Genomic DNA, 21,235 nt, shown 5'->3' on the forward strand with positions numbered 1-21,235 from the left:
CTCTTCTGGTTTCTTACTTTTGTAGAATGTTAGTTTTATAAGCATCTTTATACTTGTTTTGTTTTGTGCTTATATCTCTTTTCATGTATCTTACAGCATATTATTTGTACATAATGTATAAGTGTGGATCCTACAAAGTGTTGCTTAGTATTCCTACTCAATCTAACATGGCATGCACTACTCTTAGAACATTCTATAGTCTCTATTTCATTAACGTCTACCACTGTTTAACAATAACTAGGCATCAATTGTGTGCTGAGTGTGCATGTTATCATAGGAACTCAGGTGCCTCTCGTAAATAATTTCATAGAAATATTGGGTTTTATTTGTTTGAAACAAAACTTTCAATCTTGGAGTTTTGAGAGGAAACTTGGGATCGCTTTGGATGTTAATGTTCCCGTTTACACATTAACTGTTCATACTGAGAATTATTAGTGTGCCCATTTACCAAAATTCTGTTGATATCAAAATTGTTGAGGTGTAAAATTCATTCAATATATCCTTAGTATATTAGTTTATTTCAGGATATTGAAATCAGGGCTGAGAATCTTGGCTCAAATTCAGTGCTGTGCTTGTGTCTGTCCTGGACCTTTATTTACTACATGTGTGTTCTATTTGACTTTTATAGATACAAAAACTAAAAACTACAACCCAACCTTTACGCACCTGTTAGATATACAATGTGTATTTTTTTTTCATATAGTATCACCTGAGTACATTCATAAGGAAAAAAATGCAGCTTCGGCACAACTTGACCATATGTTTGTTTCTCAGTAGTAAATAAAGCATGGTTATGTAACACAGATAGCTCTTAAGTTCAGCATGTGTGTAAACAAGGAAAGCAGGAGTCAGCCCTCTTTTAGAGAGTGGGAAGCAGAGCCTAAATCAGGTGGGTCAAAAAAATTATTTTCTAATTATGTGCATGCATTTAATGAAAATGGTAAAGAGGGAGCATTTCAGCTGCAGGATACTTTTAATTGGGGGAATCTACTAGCAGGTTTGGCAATGTAACATTTCTTGATGCTGCTTTAAAATTGTTAAATCTGTCTTAAAACATTTTGCGTGTCTTTTTCGTTGTGATTTTTTTTTTATTGGTCACGTTTGGTACAGTGCAGTGCAAAACATGGCTATGTCAACCAACCTCCAATCTACTTACTTTGTGTCAAAAGTCCAAATCCCGCTGGGTTTTTTTTTACTTTCATTGCTTCCAGACTCTGCAATGGAAGTTTCTATAGGAAAGCTAGACAGATGCTGAAGGATGCTGCCACCTGTGCTTCTTTGAGATTAGAAATCAGTATCCAAATGGAATTTCATTCACTCATTCACCCTCTAGCACACACAATTCACACATTATGCAAAAAGCTGACTAGTATTTCTCACTCTCTGAATCTTTACTGAGTTGAGAGGGGATTGGAAAGGATAAGCATATGCGTTTTGTAGAAAAAAGAAAAGCCCTGTTGAGTTACCTGGATTTCTGAAGATTGATTTACTTGGTTAAAAATATATATACAGTGGATAGATTACAATATCTGTATGAAAGAATTTGGAAATTGGTTGTCTGCCTTAGGTGAGTTGGTCATGTGCAGGAGGAAATACTCACAGATATTATCATCTTATATACTGTCAAAATAAACTACCTCACTAGAAATATATGATAGAATGTTCAGCACAGAGGCCTGCACATAACGGCATTTGAATGATTCATGAATCTATAGATTGAAAGCCAAGGTAGATAGCATTTCTTCATGGTTTCCTCTTATCACCCATTGCCCAATAGTAATGTAAATTGACCAGCTTCAGCCTATTCAACTGAGCTTACCTTCTTGTATTCCCCTCCCCCACACCACTGTGCATTATTTAGTCAACTTGAAGTGTCTTTAACATAAATACGTGTGCATATAAATATATATCACATATGGGAGAAAGCTAAAGAGGTTTAAGGCAGCGAAAGGTGTGCCAAGAGGAAAAATGAAAAGAGAGAGTCATATTTTTCACCAAACTGAGAGAAAAGGAGGTGAAGGAGGAGGGGCCATTTGATAGATTAGGTGTGAAAGAAACTATGGATGTATATGTCTCTTCATGCGTCCATTCTGTGCAAGAGAGCATGAGCATATGGCTGCTGGTAGACACCTTGTGAGTGGAAGAAAGAGAGAACTGCATTGTTGGGAAAGAGAGAGTGTGCAAGTGTAGCCTGTGAAAATAATTATAAAAGCCTCTAGTGGTCTGAGTAACAGTGAAAAATTATGTGTGCTTGTGCAAGAAATGGAGAGACCATAAATAAATTTGTCTATTAAAAAAGGGGGAAATATTTTATGCAAGGATATGTTATAAAAAATGGAAGGAGTATGTGTAAGCAATCAAACCATTACTTGCAAAGTGTAACACAATTTTTCCTTCCTAAATGCTTTCCAGATGTCTCAAAGTTCAATTCCCATGATTCCCAGCCAGTCAGGCAACACACTCATGTTATGATGATCTCGTCCCATTTAAATATCAGACATCCAATCCAAAGGAAATCTCCGTTCTAAGAAGGTGTCTTCCTCAGGGTCCTCAAATCTCCTGAGAGAGAAAGGGGTTAAATTTCCCACCATCTGGAATTATAATTGTTATCCATATTTGCACATATTAAATCTAATTTTACTCTTTGTGTTTTTTCTAGAAACATCTTTGTAGGAGATCTTAAGATTGTGTGTCTTGAAGGCACATTGAGACATGGGTACATAAACAGTGGGGAGGAAGCAAGCATGCTTGTGTATTTAACAGGGCAGTGCAGATAAAGAACACAACAGCAGAACTAATTTCTGAATCTGTGTGTGGCAGCCAATGCAGAAGAACTTGGTCCCAAGGCCAGGCAATTGGCATTCCTGGCAGATCTACAAGCAAGCCCCTTGCTTGACTGTCATCAACTCACACAGGAAGCAAGCTGCTGAAGCTCTATAGGTGATTTGTTGAGGGAAGAGAGCTTATTGGCTTGTTGGTTGAAAAACTTCTCTCTTTTGCTGCATATGTCTAAAATATTGTTTCTACCCAAGTGTCCAAGGATGAATGGACAGGAGCTGTTTATAGAATGTTCCATAAAATCTCAGGGTGTATTTCTCTTATTGTGAGGATCAGTCATTATACCAGGATCCTCACTCTGTCCTGTTTATACAATATCTAGCTGCTACTTCCCATTCTATTTATTGGCATGATGAAATATCAGCAGAGAAAGTTGGGTCTCTTTTATTTTTCTTCCTTTCAATCATGTCCAGTTTTCAGACTTCCTGGAGAAGTCCCTGCAGTTTTCTTGGCAAGGTTTTTCAGAAGTGGTTTGCCCTTGCCTCCTTCCTAGGGCTGAGAGAAACTGTCTGGCTCAAGGTCACCTGATTGGCTTCATGCCTAAGGTGGGACTAGAACTCCTGGTCTCCCAGTCTGTAGCCTAATGCCTTAACTACTACACCAAACTGGTACACTCTTTCTAAAGAGAGAGAAAATTCTCCTTAAGAAATCTTGGCTAAAAATCAAATTTAGTTATAGGTTTGCCAAATTTTTGCCTAACCCCACTTTTCTGCTACAAAAGGGGGAATATTTGTGAGAAAAAATGGTGACAAATAAAACATAGTGGAACTAAAATTGTAATACATAAGGTAATTGTGGTGATAAAGAAGAACTTTATCCTGTAAATTTCATGAATACATTAGTTACCACATTAATGAATTATTTTAAAAGTCACACTCTTTATTAACTGTCCACTGTTACTATAATTTTGTAAGCCCTTATAAAGTTTCTTTTTAACCTAAGGATATTAAAAAAGAGAAATTGCCTTGCACTCCCCGAATTATGACCACAATTCAGACCAGAATTTCCATTGCTCTGCAAGATAGTTGTTAAAATTGAGTTGCACGGAATTTTATGACTTTTTTTTTTTGCCACTGCTGTTCAGTGAATCACTCAATTGTTGAAAGTATCACCTTCCATGCCTCTTCTTTTTCATTTCTGAGGTGTATCATTGATTAGTTTATAATTAATTTGTCTCTCTCCCACAATCTGAAAAACACAAAATACAAATGCTGCTGATTGGTGAAAAGAAAGTTGCATTCAGCCAGATGGTCTGTAGGCTCGGAACATATTAGCCAGTTTTATTTCTCATTAGTGGGCAGTTGCAACAAATGAGCTCATAGGCCCTTTCTGTCTCCAACAGTTATTATTCCCTGGCTTATTATTATTGCTAGGATTTATCTTGCCTATTACTCAATGGGAATTATTCTATGGACCTTATTTTTCGAGCCTCATTTATTAAGATATAGACTATCCCACAGACAGTTATGTACTCAAAGTGAAAAAAACGATTCCAGCTCTTCTCTTGCATCCTATTGGAATTTCATTCTCTTATGAAGGTGGTTCCTTCTCTCTATGTGATTCTAAAAAAATTAAGTTGCAGTTGTCGGTGCTTAATCTAAAGGAAGTCCATTTCTGTTAATGAGACTATCCCTCCAGAATACAGTCCTTGCAAACTGTAGCTTAATAATCTTACATCTCCTTCAAAGTCAACAGAGACTTGGGACACTTTTCTGCCGAACGTTGCTGCAACTGGCTCAGATGAGTCTCCTCTTCTTTGGACTGACTCTGTACCAAAGCATTGCATCAGAGAGAGATAGCCCAGAACTACAAATACTGCTTTTGTGGTGGGGCTTAAAAGCACTGTGGAAAATAGAGCATTGATGTTAAGTGTAACACAGAATACGCCACACTGCTAACAAGCCATTATCTTCTGTGACCTGGACCGCTGCAGTGTTCTCTGCCTTCCAAAATGATCTTAATTACTAAGAAACAGCAGTAGCTAATCTATGGTGGACAGGACAGGATCAATTTTGTGGGGAGGCTGCCTGAAAGTCAACAGCGGGGGGGGGGGGGGAAATGCACACAAGGACATGCATCACTCCTAATGTGATCTAAAGAAATCAGTTCATATTTTCCATTTTAGAAACTAGCATAGAGAGATATGGATTTCTCACCTCAGCTAACCACTGCAATTACAGGTCTAAGTGAGTTGTCGGCACAGTTTCCTAGAGATAGATAGCAACCCACATTTCAAGATTAGAGCAAATGAGTCAGATTAAGCTCTCTACATCAGGTATTGTTGGATTTTTTTCCCCCCTAATCAGGCCACATTTTTACAAATGGAAGTTTGCAAATGTTGGAGTGACATTAACATTCCAAATGATAAAGAGAGCATCGGTTAACAGTATAGTTATATGGAAAAGGAGGCTGATAAAATCCAGAGTTTTATTTGGGGGGGGAGTGATTCGGGGGAGAGACAATTGAAATATACCTTAAAGAACTGAAAGGCATGTACATTGTTATTATTCATGTAAATATTTTGCTACTTCTGCTGATTGCTGAGTTCGAGTCTCACTGGCTCAAAGTTGACTCATTCTTCCAAGGAAAATGAGGACCCAAATTGTTGGGGGCAACATTCTTACTCTGTAAACCACTTAGAGAGGGCTATAAAGCATGATAAGTGCTATTCTGTTTTGTGTTCTTCTGGACTGCGCATACCATAACAATATCGCTGCAGTACTACATGAACCAGATACTGAATCATATGGGCAGCATATAACAACAAAGTCATTTAGCATTATCTTAGGGGTTGCCACAAAGAAGAGGGAGTCAAGCTATTCTCCAAAGCACCTGAAGGCAGGACAAGAAGCAATGGATGGAAACTAATCAAACAGGCTGCTCCAGCTCTTCAAACATCTGTTCCTAGAATCAGCTGATCCCTGGCAAACTATATCTGGAGAAAGACCAAGAAAAAAAGAATATGGAAAAAAAGACTTGCATTTGCTTACTAAAGTTAGCTTATCATGCTAGGTAGTTGAAAGCGATCCAGCCACCCAGATCACTGTTGCAATCAGCCTCAGGGGGAAAAAAAGACAGGTTAGAATTATAATCAATAACAATGAGAACTAGTTTTATACATATGTGTATTTGTCTTTGTGAACTTTCCAGTTTTATATCCAGAATTATGTTTTAAGTCTTCTTGGGAGTAAAGCTTTATTTCATATTTCAAACTAACACAAACTTAGGACTGAGTTCCAATAAATTGGGTAGGACTTCATCCTGAATGCAACATGCATTGGAGCATGTATCTCATTCTCTGGAGATGGCACCTAATAAATGCTCCCTTGGCTCCCAGCAAGGCATTGCCTAAAGAAAGTAATCAGTAGAAAAGGTATTTATGGCATTAAATGGAGCAGTATAAACCTATTCTTTGTAGTTGAGGCTGCTTTTAATTTTCAGATTCAGGGAAATGGGCAGAGGCTGATGAAAATTGGAATATACAAATAACCAGGGATTATTTGGTATCAAGAGGTGGGAAATGCCTAATTAGGAAATACAGTAGCACTCATCAATTCTTTATAAAGTCTAGGTATGGTTTGTAGGCTATCAAGTATTTTCAAGATGGAATCTCCTTCATCACACCCTGAGATCTAATATTCTAGCAGTCATGTTCTCAGCCAATATTAGACATGGACCAGTCATAAACAAGAGATGTAGGTAGAAGTTAATCTACAAAACAAGAAGGCTTGCAATACTTTTTATCAAAACCATTAAAATATTTTTATCAGTGGTCAGCTCAATTTAATATTAAAACATCACTTGAGAAAATAAATGCATTCTAGAAATTTGGCTATATTTGCTTTTTGCAGCAAAAACAATTATTAGTTTTGATATTCATCTGTGGGGTTTAAATAGTAACAAATTATTCATGGCATGAATTTTTATCAGCAGATGCTAACTTCATTTGAGCTATGATAATTCCTACATGCTGCTTGTCAAGTGTCAGCATAATTCATAGAGTGCAATTTCATAATGGATAAACTGCCTCTGTTCTTAATGGACAGTTGTCAAATTTTAAAAGATGGGACATTTTAAATTCAAGTTTAGCTGAACAGCACTTAGAGATAATTTTAATGCATTTTCATTACAAAATTCAGACATGTGGCTGTGCATTGCTTATTTGCTACATTCTTCAAAATATATTGCAATAAACATCTTTCTCTCTATAAAAAGATTCAAGAGGCAGAGTTTTAAAGAGTGTGTAGTTCGTTGTAGTTCCATGGTTAAAGTTTTATACTGGTTCACAATTTGCAGTTTTGCAATCCTGTTGTGTTCATTATCTAAACATTATCCTTGGTGCCAGAAAAGCTACAGGGTCCAAAGAATGAGGGATACATCCATAAATTTAACTGATTGTAGTTTTGACTTTAAAAAAATATAGAAGCTATGCTCATTTCTGTAGAAAGGATGGATATAATATGTTTAAACACACCTAAAGTCTGGTACACTTGTGCCTCTTAACAGCTCAGTTACTCTTCTATTGCTATTCATTGCATTAGGTTATATTGCATTAGACCTGGGCTTCTGGACACAGAGTGAAGGAATGGATGACTCACTGATCAGAGCTTAATTCAACAGTTACTGTATTTTTTTTTTCACTTCATCCTGCTCATTTGATTTCACTTCCCTTCCCAGGTAGCCCTTGACTCCAAGCTTTCCATCAGCAGCACTGGATGAGAATTCAACAACTTCCTAGAGCTCACTAACGTGGCCAGCAGTATGGATTTTGTGATGAAACAAGCCTTAGGGGGTAAGTCTTACCTCCTCACAATATTCTCTTAGCTCTACTATTCTAAGTACTTAAAAAGACTTAATTTCTGGTGGAAGCAGACAGCTTCAATTCAAGCATGCTGGTGGGCTTCCTTGCATGAAAGTCTACTTCTGATCCTCTTTTCTGTAGGATTAAGGTCAGGGCTTTGACTTGGCCATTCCTTTCGTCTGCTTTCACCAATCTTTGGTGGTACAACCTGTGTGTTTTGGGTCATTGTCTTGCTACATTACCCACTTTTTTGAGCTTCAGTTCAAGGACGGATACCCTGACATTTTCTTGTAAAATTTGTTGGTAAAATTCAGAATTCATATTCCCATCACTGATGGCAAGTCCTGGTCCAGAGGCAGCAAATTTGGGTCTATAGGCCCAAATCATGATACTACCACCACCACGTTTCACAGATAGGATGACATTCTTATGCTGGAATGCAGTATTTGCTTTCACCGAACATGATGTTTTTCATTCAGGCCAAAAAAAATCTATTTTGATTTCGTCCGTCCACAGAACATTCTTCCAATTGTCTTCTGGCTTATCCACATGGTCTTTCACAAACTGTAGATAGGAAGCAATGTTCTTTTTGAAGAGCAGTGGCTTTCTTCTCACAACCTTGCCATGCAGCACACCTTTATTGCTCAGTGTTCCCCTGATAGTAATATCACAAACACTGACATTTGTCAATACAAAAGAGGCCTTTAGTTCCCTACACATTACCCTGGGGTTTTTTGAGACATCCTGAAATATAATATGCTATGCTCTTGCTGTGATCTTGGTTGGTCATCTACTCCTAGGAAGGGTAACAAGGGTGATGAATTGCCTGACAAACACTTCGGGAATAGTTTTGTAAACTTTTTCAGTCTGATAGGCATCAACAGTTGCTTTTCCAAGCTCTTCGGAAATTTTTTTTCAAGCAGTGACACACGTCTACAACCTATTTTATGAAGATCAGACTTTTACAGTGAATATCCAGAATTCTGTTCTTTAAATAAGGCAGGATCTCCCATATGTATAGTGCTTACCAAATTTGTAGATGCCTTGCACAGCTGGAAATAAAAGTAACTCATTCCCATGGCTGAAACATAGAGTGTCATGGTTCCAATTGATGAGATCAGTAAAAGGAGAACTCCAAGGCTAGAGGTTTCCTTAAAGAACATGTTTATTGGCTACAAAGTATTGGCACAGTCAAAAGTGAAACCAAATCTGAAGTTCCCTCCAAAGTGTTCCCAGGCAGCGATGACCTTGGTTCCCACAGGACAAAATATTGTTTAGGCTAACATTAAAATCACCCATCCCTCCCCCAGTCCTGTGGCAACCGAAAACGAAACAAAATGGCTTTGGCCAGGATCGCTGCAGTGTTGACATAGAGTTTACAATAGAGAAGGCCAAAAAAAGTATCCTGGTAAGTTCTCAGATGACATCTACTACAGAATGTGAATGCCCATGGTTGTGACTGGAGAGAGTTTCAAGATCTATTTAAAAAAAGAGGACTTGGCCACAAGTTATCCATCTCTGCTTTAGAGCTTCTGAGAGATCAAAGGAGATCTCCTTTCACTGTGTCTTCACCATAAAAAGTCTATAAAGTAGTGGCTTTGAGAGAAAAGACTGGCTCAATTTTATTGCATGAGCTCCAACGTTAAAATAGGATTTGAGCCTGGATTTCTGAGTCCCAGACCAACTCCTTAACAGTTACTGTATACTATGTTGTCTGATTAGCTTTTGGACTTTACTCATTGCTAATATAGAAGTTTTCTCTTGTTATTTTATTTTCTTTAAGCAGATAGAGCTGTCCAGGCATTTGCCCACAATGACACAATCGTGGCTATTCCTTTGTACAAAAGTATTGCTTATATAATATTGTGTTCAAGCTTAGAAATGTTGCAGTAATGGGAAAATCAAGACAAATATGAGAGAGAGAGGCCCTTCTGAAAAATTCAGCGTTCTTATTCAGATGTCTCATGGCATCCGAGCTCCCCCTAGAGGTCCGCCAAGGAAATTTACTAATTGTCTCGGTGAAAATACTGACTTCTCACAACCAGAAAAATTATTGTTTCTGAGATTCTGCCTTGTTTGCTTGCTTTTATCCTCTTTATTATTGTTATAAATAACTGAAGGCAGTGAGCATATCTAATACTTTTTTTCTCCTCCCATTTTCCCCACAAAAGCAATTCTTTTTTAAAAAAAGTTTTATTATTTTTAACAGAGTTCAATAATAATGATTCAACAAAAACGTGTTGTCTGAGTATCTTATTCACTAATACAAATTAAATTCCTAATCCCTAAATCTTTTCTCTAACCATTGATAAAATAGGTCCCAAGTTTGAAAATATCCTATTTCTTCTTTTTCTTTCAACCTTAAAGTAAGTCTGTCCAAATATAATTCTTGCCGCTGTTATCACATGTAGAATCAAATATATATTTTGCTTATGTTTTTTTGGCATTATACTTCATTTTTTTCACAAAAACAATTCTGTGAGGTGTCTTGAGCTGAGAGAGTGTGACTGCCTCAAAGTCACTCTTTCAGGCCTAAAGCACCCATCTAGGTTTCAATTTAGAAAAGAAAGTGCACATAATAATAATGTCTACCGGGTTTCAGGTTTTTTTAATAAGGCTGATGGAAAAGCTCATAGCCATTTTGCCTGCCTGAAGAAACTTCATCTGTCAATCCGCCATTTCCTTATTTTTCCTTAATAGTAGAAGTGGATAACACCAGCCTTCTGGGAAATACTGAAAAGAAATGGGGATTTCCCACAGCAGTCCCTCTTACTATGTTTTAAACCATGCCATGTGCAGGGGCCACGAAGGACATGGGTAAAATGTTGGGAGGAGAAGAGGAGAAAGACCCCGATGCGCAAAAGAAGGAGGAAGAACGACAAGAAGCTTTACGCCAGCAAGAGGAAGAGCGCAAGGCAAAGCATGCCCGCATGGAGGCTGAACGGGAAAAGGTTCGGCAGCAAATCCGTGATAAGGTGGGTCACCTCCCTGCCATTTTCCAATTAATCTCTCTGTCATTAAGATCTTGAGAGAGTGGTTTGGAAGAAATGTCAAGAAAAGGATCGAGAGTAGGGAGACTGAGTTTTGGGAAACTGAAGAAGATTATTCTTGATCATGATGGCCAAGAGTTGGCTTCTTTTTTTAATGTACAAAACTCAGTTTTGAGGAGCCATTCAATCAAACCTGAATTATTTGAGATATGCATTGATTACCCAGAAAAAGTTGTAACTTTTAAGTGGTTGTTGTTAAACTATAACTCTGAGCATCTCTCCTACTGGGCATCCATGAAGGAACAAGAATTGAGGGGAATATACTTGCCTCAGACGTCGTGATGTCATTACATAAACATGCCATTTTCATGATGACTCCATAATCAGTGTCATCATTTTGACTTCTTCATGCCTTGTTACAGAGGCCACCATTCTTTAATATTGGCCATGCATCAGCTTGTGGGAATTGTAGTTTAACGACATCTGAAGGTATAGTAATTCTGCCCCAAAGGCTTGACATTTGGATGGCCACTCCAACTCCATTCATGCATCAGCTTTTTAATAAAGGAGAAAGGAAGCCAGATATGTTGTCATATAACCATGTCATATCTAATGTAGCCTTCCCATGGCACAGGGCTTCTGTCTAGCACGGGCTAGAGCAATTACAGGAGATGGGAATATTGCAAAACTCAATAGATAATATCCCTTACAGATCCAGCATCTTGGACAATTATCTACAGCAGGAATGGAGATCTTCCAGTCCATGGGATAAACCCTTCCTAGTTGCTCCATCTGGCCCTTAGAGACCCAAGCAAAGTCCCTCTCCTTCCTTGAACCCCCTGCTCTCTCCCTGAAACCCTGCCCCCATCTGCCTTCCCACTGAAGGGCTGCACCTTCAGGTATCTATTGCACTTGAAATGTGGCTTCCCCTTTACAATGAAGATTGGGCAAAGATGGCACCTGGGCAGCCAGCACCTGAAGGTAAGAATATAAAAGTAGTCCTGCTGGATCAGACCAAGGCCCATTTTAGTCTAGCATTTCCATTCTCAACCAGATGTCCATGGGGTTCAGCCAGCTATACCCATTCACTGCCCTGTGCCTTGGGAAATGCATGGAACAACTCCTGAAAGATACCCTCAGGGATCAGCTCCTTGAAAGGGTTTCTGATACCTGGAAATGATTCCTCCCCAGAAACAGGATGACATCCAGAGAATGGGAAGAGAAACAGTCCATAGACAAGAAATCATCTGGTCCCTGATAAGGGATTGAATCCTGTTTTCCCCCTTGATTGGCAACATTATGCCAGTAGGTTGACTCTGCCTATTGAGAACAAAGCCTCACAGTTTTGTCCCTCTTCACGGAGGGAAAGTGAATTAAAGCAACAAGGACTCTTGCCATGAGCCCTTGAATCTACTTGTACCCCACTGGAACATCCCAGCATTGCTGCAGCAGTTCCAGATGAAAGAAAGAGAAATCCACCTGCACACAACATGGTTACACTCATTCTTCTAAACATTATTCCTTCTTTTTCTTTCCACAAAGAACAGCCTCTTCGCCAAAGCTCTTATTCCAGGGCCAGCTCTAATTGTTTAAAGAGCTTTTATTGGAGTCCAACAACTAGAGGTGAAGTGGTCTCTGCCAGGCCATAAGATTACCATCTTAAAGCTCCTTTGATGTGAACTTCCATTTTGTTGCTGATAATCCCTAAATGTACTGAAGCTGGCCAATATTCAGCTTCTTGATGTTAAGAGAAAGGCCAGTTTCTGCTATTAGCAACTGCCATTCATCTAGCTGAGTCTAGACTCACTGCTTCAGTGCCCATCCACTATTCCTTTTTACCCTTTTTTTTTTCTTTCACTTTTCCTTTTCTCATCTCCGGAAGGCAGATCAAGGAGCTGCATCCCTGGAAAAGTGACAGTCTGTTCAGCAGAGTGATATGACCCAGCCTCGCTTCCAGGCCAGCTCTTCCCCAGGATTATATGCACTTGCTCATGAATGATTTTTCTCTGGGTCCCATTTCTCTATTTGCACTGTAGCAAGAGGAGAATCATTCATAAAGTATTGGCATATGGTCTCAAGGGGCATGTAAATTTAATAAATAAATGAATAGTCTTTGGGCTAGGCATGAGCCATGATATCCTGCGCAGAATCTGGATGCTGATAAGAGTGTTCTTTGGCATCCTCTTTTGCCATTTTCTTTCACTCAGTCACTCCTCTCCTCCTGGCTTATTTGTCTTCTAAGAGAAGAATATAGATGATTGGAAATAACCAAAGTTCAGTCTCTGCCATCTACCTTTTTTAAAACATTAAAATTAAAACAGTAACAGTGAGCATGAGCAGATTCTGCTGTCCCTTTAAATAATTATGCAGAGATGAGAGAATTTGAACCAATGCTGTTTGCTCCCCTTCGGTGTATCTGCCCTTTTTTTAACATTGCTTTTAAAAATATTAATGCCTGACCCTTCTTTATAGACAGTGAGCTCAATGAAGACATGCTCCAATTCATCACAAGTGTTACCTAGTCACTCATTTCCCTAACATCTTTTAGGTTAGTTCCTCATTCTGTGGCACCAAGAGAGAACCAGCACTGATACGATTACTCCATCAGTCTTCTGCTTCGTTTGAAGTGCTCTTATTCAGCTCTTCCAGAGCAAATCAAGCTTGGAAAGCAAGGGCTGGATGTCAAAGCTGATACCAGAAAGAATTAAAGGGAAATTATCCCAGCTGAAGGAAGCAATTATAGAAATGTGAATTGAAAACATTATGTGTAACAGGTGTATCAAGAAGGGATAGACTAGAAATATTGTATACATAAAAATTGCTATGAATGCAAAGCATCAGCTAGACTGGAAGGAGTAAAATTGGAGGAGCTGCCCAATAAGATTGAGAATAAGTTTGGCTGGAAGAGAAGACCACAGAACCTCCGTATTGATAGCATACCAAAAACTGAATGAAGAAGAGCTAACTGGAAGTGAGACATTTTGCCCCATTTTACGACCCTTCGTGCCACAGTGGTTAAGTAAATCACTGTACTTGTTAATAACACGGTTGTTAAGTGAATGCAGCTTCCCCATTGACTTTGCTTGCCAAAAGGTTGCAAAAAGTAATTACATGGCTTTGAGATACAGCAACCGTCGTAAGTATGAATCAGTTGCCAAGCATTTGAATTTTGATCACATGATCATGGGGATGCTGTAATTGTGAAAAATGGTCATTCACTTTTTTCAGTGCCGTTGTAACTTTGAACGGTCACTAAATGAACTGTTGTAAGCCGAGGATTACCTGTATAAAGATAATTGTATGCAAAATTAGCATCAATTCCACAAAACCCATGCTTGCTAGAAGATAGGGTAGGCTATCTCTCTAGAGTCCTTCCCTTTGCCAATCATAACCCCAGTCATCCTCAAATTATTAGCAGGGGTGCTGCAGGTCTGTCTTTATTATTCACCCTAGAAATGGCAATATTAAGGCAATGGGCCCTTATCTGCAATTCTCAAGATCTTTCTCCAGATGTAGATAGTGCATTCGTGGCTGCCAGGGACTAGTCCGTGGTATGTTTTTTACCGGGGGAGGGGTGGAGGCAGATAAAAAGACTGCAAGTTATGCAAAGGAACTCACATTTTGCATTTGTTTAGGTTTTGTAGTCCCTGCCCTTCTTCACTGTGTCATGAGAAGAGAGGGAAATGTTATGCAGGCATAGAGTATCCTCAAATACTTTAGCCAGTTATCCAGTGTAGAACTTACACAATTTAATCCATCTTCCAACATGGGGCCTTAATGTCATTCAAACTATAACTGTCGTTGCTTACATCCAGCGTAGTCATTTGGCATGCTAGCTGTGGTTATTGTAAGCCATCCTTAACTGAGAGGGCAAGGAAGTTACTTTCTAAATGAATGAAAAAGCATAAAATACTTTTTCCAGATTTTTCATTAATGTGAAAGATAAGGGTTAGTGTCACCTCTCATTAATTCAGAGTCCATGTATTGTTTCAATACTTGGTGACCCATCTACACTGTGTGCACAATTATTAAGCAAGTGAGTATTTTCACCATAAACATCATTTTCATGCATATTTTCTATTTCTAAGCTGTAGAAACTTGAATGCTTAATGGATATAAGCATATCAGGTGATGTGTATTTGCTTAATGAGGGTGTGGCCTAAGAAGATCAACACCCTATATCAAGGTGTACGTAATTATTAGGCAGCTTCTTTTCCTCAGGCAAAATGGACCAAAAAAAGAGATTTAACTTACTCTGAAAGGTCAAAAATTGAAAAACGTCTTTCAGAGGGATGCAGCACTCTTGAAATTGCTAAGATATTGGGTGTGACCACAGAACCATCAAACATTTCGTTGCAAATAGTGAACAGGGTCGCAAGAAACGTGTTGAGAAAAAAAGACTGCCAAAGATTTGAGAAGAATCAAACGTGAAGCTACCAGGAACCCATTATCCTCCAGTGCTGTCATATTCCAGAACTGCAACCTACCTGGAGTGCCCAGAAGTACAAGGTGTTCAGTGCTCAGAGACATGCCCAAGGTAAGGAAGGCTGGCAGTAGGTTTGGGAGTTGACTTTTAGTCCATCTTCAACCCAAAAAGGTCCAGATAGTTCATCTTTAATTATACCAGCCCATACGAGTACCCCACTTCCACCTAGCTGGCTTCTGAGTCGAAGTGGAGCTTGTGCTCATTCGTGATCCAGCCACAGGCCTGTCCATCTGGTCCACTGAGTCACATTCATCTCATTAGTCCATAAAACCTTTGAAAAATCTGTCTTCAGGTGTTTCTTGGCCCAGTCTTGCTGTTTCAACTTATGTGTCTTGTTCAATGGTGGTCGGGTCTCAGCCTTCCTTACCTTGGCCATATCTCTGAGCACTGAACACCTTGTACTTCTGGGCACTGCAGGCAGTTTGCAGTTCCGGAATATGACAGCACTGGAAGATAATGGGTTCCTGGTAGCTTCACGTTTGATTCTTCTCAAATCTTTGGCAGTTAATGTGTGTTTTTTTTTCTCGACATGTTTCTTGTGACCCTGTTCACTATTTGCAACAAAACATTTGATGGTTCTGTGATCACGTCCCAATATCTTAGCAATTTCAAGAGTGCTGCATCCCTCTGAGAGACTTTTTTCAATTTTTGACTTTTCAGAGTCAGTTAGTAAATCTCTTTTTTGGCCAATTTTTTGCCTGAGGAAAAGCTGCTGCCTAATAAGTATGTACACCTTGATAGGGTGTTGATCTTCTTAGGCCACACCCTCCCTCATTACACAAATATACATCACCTGATATGCTTATATCCACTAAACATTCAAATTTATACAGCTTGGAAGTGGAAAATATGCATGAAAATGATATGGTCAAAATACTCACTTGCCTAATAATTGTGCACACAGTGTAGATTCTGTCTTAGCTTAGACAGTAAAGGAAATACATAAAAGTAACAGAAGTTGCAGTTTTTATCTTAATTATTAGTAAAATATAAAGGTGTTTTCTATACAGTGTTCACGTTCCAGATTGTAACCCTAAGAACAGACTCTATCACTATGGAAGCAGCTGATGTCATTTACTGGAGCAGCTGGTTAATCTTCAGAAGCCTCCTTGATTAAGATAATGCAATCTTAATTTAGGACACCTATGACCCAAGGCCCAATGTTGTTGCAGTCAAGATCCACCTTCTCCTGCATTTCTCTGAGAAGTCTTGTGTGTCTCCCCCACATAGTACGGCCTAAAGAAGAAAGAGGAGAAAGAGGCAGAGGAGAAGGCAGCACTGGAACAGCCCTGTGAGGGGAGCCTGACACGACCCAAGAAAGCCATCCCAGCTGGCTGTGGAGATGATGAAGATGAGGATGAGGAGAGCATTCTGGATACGGTGCTCAAGTATCTGCCAGGTCCATTGCAGGACATGTTCAAGAAGTAGCCGCCATACCAGCCCAAATCCCACCCAGAGTTTCCTGGTGTTGCCAGCTCAACACTTGGTTCAGGCTTTTGGGTGGTGAAGGGACTTTCTTTTGGGGTTTCATGGGGCATTTTCCTTTCCAGTTTTTGTTTCAAGGGGAGACTTCACACATGTCTTTGTGCCACAGGCCTTTCCCAGGCCTTCTTCTCGGTCCCCAAGAGATGCACATCAGGCACGGGACATACTCCCTACCCTGTCCTCTTGCTATCGTCACTCTAGGCTGCTGGATTCCTTGGAGTCACCGGCTGGGCACTGCCAGGAGTTTATCTCCTTTCCCTCACCTGAGCTTTCCCTTCCCAACACAGAGCTGGAATGGAGTTCTGTGGTGCCAAAGGGCCAGCCGGCTAGAAGGTCAAATCAAAGCAAAAACAAATGGGAACTGGGACCAAATTCAATTACGCAACCTCATGGGGTTTTGGAGGAGAAGGCAACAGAGGGAAGCCAGGCCCCTGCACAATCCTCTGAGCCTGCCTCCTTCTCCCATATTCCTTAGCCCTGTGCTGACTGCCAAACAGAGATTGTGGCCTGTTAGTCTCTGTTCTGCTGTTCCTGCCTAATTCATGGGGGCCAAGGCAGCCCCTGCACATTCCATCTCTGACCAAAGGAAGGACCAGTTGGATACACATACACACACACAATGTTCTCAAGCCTAACTTTAGGGCTGTTGGCAAATCATAGTTTTGTCATATGCTTGTGGAGGAAGAGCTCATTTCTGAAAAGAATCAAACTCCCACCAGACGCCTAGCATGGAGGCCCACTGCAAAGAATTTTGAGTTACTAATAGAAGAAAATTACCTGGGCTGCTTGATCCCTGCACTAACATTTATAGAGACAGCAGCATAGCCTTTCAAGGCCAGGGAGTTCCAGTTGCCTACTTACTAGACCAAAGGGTCTATGTTAAAGCCAGTAAACCCATCCCTATCATAGCTTGATCCTAGGATGCTGATAATCTCTTTCCCAATGGAAACATAATGGCAAGCACAAATATTAGCAGAATTGTTCTTGCATCCAAGATAGAAATTGTTCCCTTTTCTTTTTCACTGAAGTGTCTAGAAAGACTATAGGCATGCATACCCAGACACACATGCTGATTCCAAAGGACAGGTCCTTCGTGGTCTATGAGAAAACTTTCCCATTTTTCAATCTCTGCAGCCCAATGTGGCCTGGGAGTGTGGTGGGCATCCGACCCACACTCTAGCATATGGCAGTAGTTCCCCTTCACTGCACAGTTGTTGCATTCACACCGTAGCCGATTCTCCCCATTGTTTCTTCAAAGCCACAACATTACACAAAAAGAGGTGACTATGAGACAAGGAGGAAGCCTCACTGCTGATTTGGCCTACTGCCCTCTCCCCAATATCAACAGTCCTTGGCCACTGCTGAAAACAAAATCAAACATCCATCCTTCTATGGGGAAGTTTTGTAGTTTTCATTCTTGTGTTTATTTGGGAAGAAGGAAGGCCTGGATTATTTGGTAAATTTTCCTGGTACTCTGTCCCTTCTACTTTTGTTTGGGGATGGGGTCAAGTTTAATTTTGGGAGTTATCTCCCTGCATCCAAAATCCACCATTTTTTCTTTCTATCCTTCCTTTCTTCCTTAATAGTTAAAGCCATATCAGTTAGACTGCAATACTATCAACGCTAAAAACTCTGCAGGCTGCGCTCTGTCATGCTGTATAAAGGAGCGTCTTGGGGTCAGGGACCATCCCCTTGCCCCCTTGCCTGCTTGTCTGTGTCTCTGGCCGCCCAACATGTTTTGCATAGGTATCTCTGTAACAGGGTAAATCACCCAAAACACCTGTTTTATGTCTTATTGTCTCTGCTAGTCACTCATTAGATGGTCATCATGCAGCCCCATGGAGCTGGAAACAAAAGGTCCTCAGGTAAAGTGAAAAGGGGACCAGGTTGGAGGTGGTCAGAGGACAGCCCATTAGCACCTGTTTTGTCAATATAATGTGAGCTTGTCTGCAGTCATCCCATAGGACAAAAGAGTGTGATTGTAAGAATCCTGCAAGTTTCATGCTGGTTGCTAGGCAAGTAAACTCTGTGCCAAAGTGGCAGGACTTTGCCAGGGGAACACAAGTTGTTTATTGTCTACATAATCCTCCTGGCTGAATATTGAAAATTGCAATAAATCTACTTTTCACATGGGGCAAAGGGCTGATGCTGAAGCCAGCTTCCCACACTGTGGTGATGCTGTTGCTCTCAGTTGACAAAATTACCACTATATTCATTCTTTGGTATTTAGGCAGAGAGAAGTACCAATAAATCTCTGGACCCTACCAATCTGAGAACTCCATTCTGGGCAAGAAGAGGCAAAAAAAAACCCATGTTGTAGAATACTGGAAGGACATGAAGTAGCAATGCCCACGAAAATGAGACAAAATTAAACCTAACTTCACCATGTGCAAATGTCAGTAGGGCATTCTCACACAAAAAATATACAAATCAGAAATCTAAGCCTCTTCCTCAGCTACTAGGATAAGAACAGAAGCACTGAACCACAGGAGACATATTTGTGTTGCAGCTCATTTCAGCATCCTCTGTTGGGGAAGAACCATTTTGGTCCCCCTTGATCTTTGACCTCTGACATTGTTTCCATGTCAGGGGGAGGAGCTGCAGGACACAGTTTCCAGGTCACTGAAGAAGCCGGGAGAAACCCCTAATGTTCTCCTTCAAATCTTACTTAATGGAGCTGGATCAGCTTCCAACTTGAAATCTACATGAACTGCAGAGAGTATATGGTGTTTTATGTATGTATGTATGTGAATGAGTGAGTGAGTAAATGAATAAGAGAAAGAATAGAAAGAAAAAAACAAGAGATAAAAGTCAAAACAAGTTCAGTGATGCCTTTTGATCAGTCTCCCTCAACCAGCTTTTCCCAACCTGATGTCCTGTGATTGTGTCGGGATTCATTTCCCTGCATTTTCAAGTTGAATCTCACCATATCTGAAGAATTCTACCTTATCCCACATATAAAGGTTAAGATATCCTTCTAGGTCACCAGACTGATGGGTATCTATAGATTCCAGCTGTTTTTACCAAAATGATAAAAGCAGTGTCATACTATTGTGTTGAAGTCCCTTTTGGACATACAGACAATATGACATGCATATGTACAGAAGGCGTATCCTATGTCGTGGTTCTGCTTTGCTCAGATTGACCAATTTGACTCCCTACAGAGGTTGAGGATTAGATTATTTTTGGTTCCATCACTTTTTATAGCCATAGAACTTACCTAGGTTTGCCTACAATGAGAGATACATGTGTATCACACACCCTGATGCATTTGCTTGTCATTACTATGAATGAATGTTTGTATGTCATAGAATGACCATTTGTAAGCATTCATGGGTGAGAGATGAATGAGAGAAAATAGCATAACAGGTGAGAAGGCATGTTGAATGTTTCTTGTATTTCTTCCAAGCACATGGATGTGTGAGATCACAAGACAAATTAGTAGTGTATCTGTCTATGTGCTGTAAAGGCCTCGGGGAACAAATATGTCTTACCATGAAACCAGGAGAAATCTCTGAATCTGTTTCCCAAGAATCAGTTAAACTATGGGCCATTTTTTTTCAAATGGCTTCTACAATAGGACATCCTTTGGGAATTCACTATTGTCACAAAATAATTGACTCCAGCCTTCCAATGCATCCTGTCCCCTCCTTGGCTGGTGCCCAAGAGCTAGTTGTCATATGCATGGAGTTGCTTTTCTCTACTTTCCTCTCACTAATCTGTTGAGGAAGTTGACTGCCCATCCACTAAGCCAAGGGGTTGTATGAACCATTCTGCCTTGCTTGTGCCATCTGCTTTCTAGAATCATTGTGTCTAATTGGCTAGTCCTCGTCCCACCTGCAACCACCAAGGGCATCTATCACAATGATGGGGCAAATGAGTTATACGGCCAATCCAGTGCAAACACAGCTCCCTGCAGGCCCTTCAGGTTATTGTTGCCAGGCGGGGGGGGGGGCAGAAGGGGGGGAGGCTGACAGGCAAGCTATGTAGCTGAATCTGAGCCAAAGGGATACCTGATCTCTGAGTCTTTTGTTTAACCTGGGGAGCTGGCAGGGAGTTGGTTACGCCCCTTTCCCGGTCTATGTGGGGTAAAAGATGCAGGCAAAAGGGGCAGGGAAGACTTGAAGGGCTCCATCCATCCACTCTATGGTGACCATTCTGCTCTACCTAGTCTTTGAAGAAAAATAATAAAATAAAGAAGTTTGTACATTGCCCTGTGTCAACTGTCTCTGAGTTCCAACCAGAAGAGATTCTGGCCACCCTCGACACAAGCACAGCTTCATAACACACAGGGAATTGACCTAGTGATGCACCTGGGGAGATGATCACAGAGCCAGAAGAAGCCTGGAGCCCACGGCTTGTGTGTCTGAAGAGGCTACAGAGGAAGGCTGTTTTTCTGAGAGGGGGACATGCAAGAGATGGAACTGAGCTTAGAGCTGAGTGTACTTCAAAGGCGAATCCTGTGCTAGTCTAAAAAAAGCTTCTACTGCTGCATTAACAAATCAAATCATTGTCATCATTAATATAGTTAAGAGTCACATTAATCATTGACTTTGCCTCTTAAGGCAACAACAGCAGCTTTTCTCTCTATTTTTCGGGGGGGGGAGGCTGGTGTGGAGCCTTGAAAATGTATTC

At 40.3% G+C, this 21,235-nt stretch overlaps 1 protein-coding gene across 5 annotated transcripts in view; it reads left to right on the forward strand.

The window, feature by feature from the left end:
* The window catches only part of CPLX2 (complexin 2), a 138,352-nt gene extending 117,540 nt beyond the window's left edge, over positions 1 to 20,812 (forward strand). For 4 of the 5 annotated variants that reach the window (XM_039356700.1, XM_039356702.1, XM_039356701.1 and 1 more), the window contains 3 exons: positions 7,516 to 7,630; positions 10,439 to 10,614; positions 16,346 to 20,812. In XM_039356700.1, coding sequence (XP_039212634.1) covers positions 7,600 to 7,630; positions 10,439 to 10,614; positions 16,346 to 16,543 — 405 coding nt within the window. In that variant the 5' untranslated portion in view covers positions 7,516 to 7,599 and the 3' untranslated portion in view covers positions 16,544 to 20,812. Of the gene's footprint in view, positions 1 to 834; positions 890 to 7,515; positions 7,631 to 10,438; positions 10,615 to 16,345 lie in introns of those variants that run through there. The other variant, XM_039356703.1, reaches the window with a different exon arrangement.
* The last annotated feature ends 423 nt before the right edge of the window (positions 20,813 to 21,235 follow it).

The sequence above is a fragment of the Crotalus tigris genome, unplaced genomic scaffold (genome assembly GCF_016545835.1).
Source record: "Crotalus tigris isolate CLP2741 ecotype Arizona unplaced genomic scaffold, ASM1654583v1 scf7180000018829.1913635, whole genome shotgun sequence".
In the NCBI taxonomy this organism is placed as follows: Eukaryota; Metazoa; Chordata; class Lepidosauria; order Squamata; family Viperidae; genus Crotalus; species Crotalus tigris.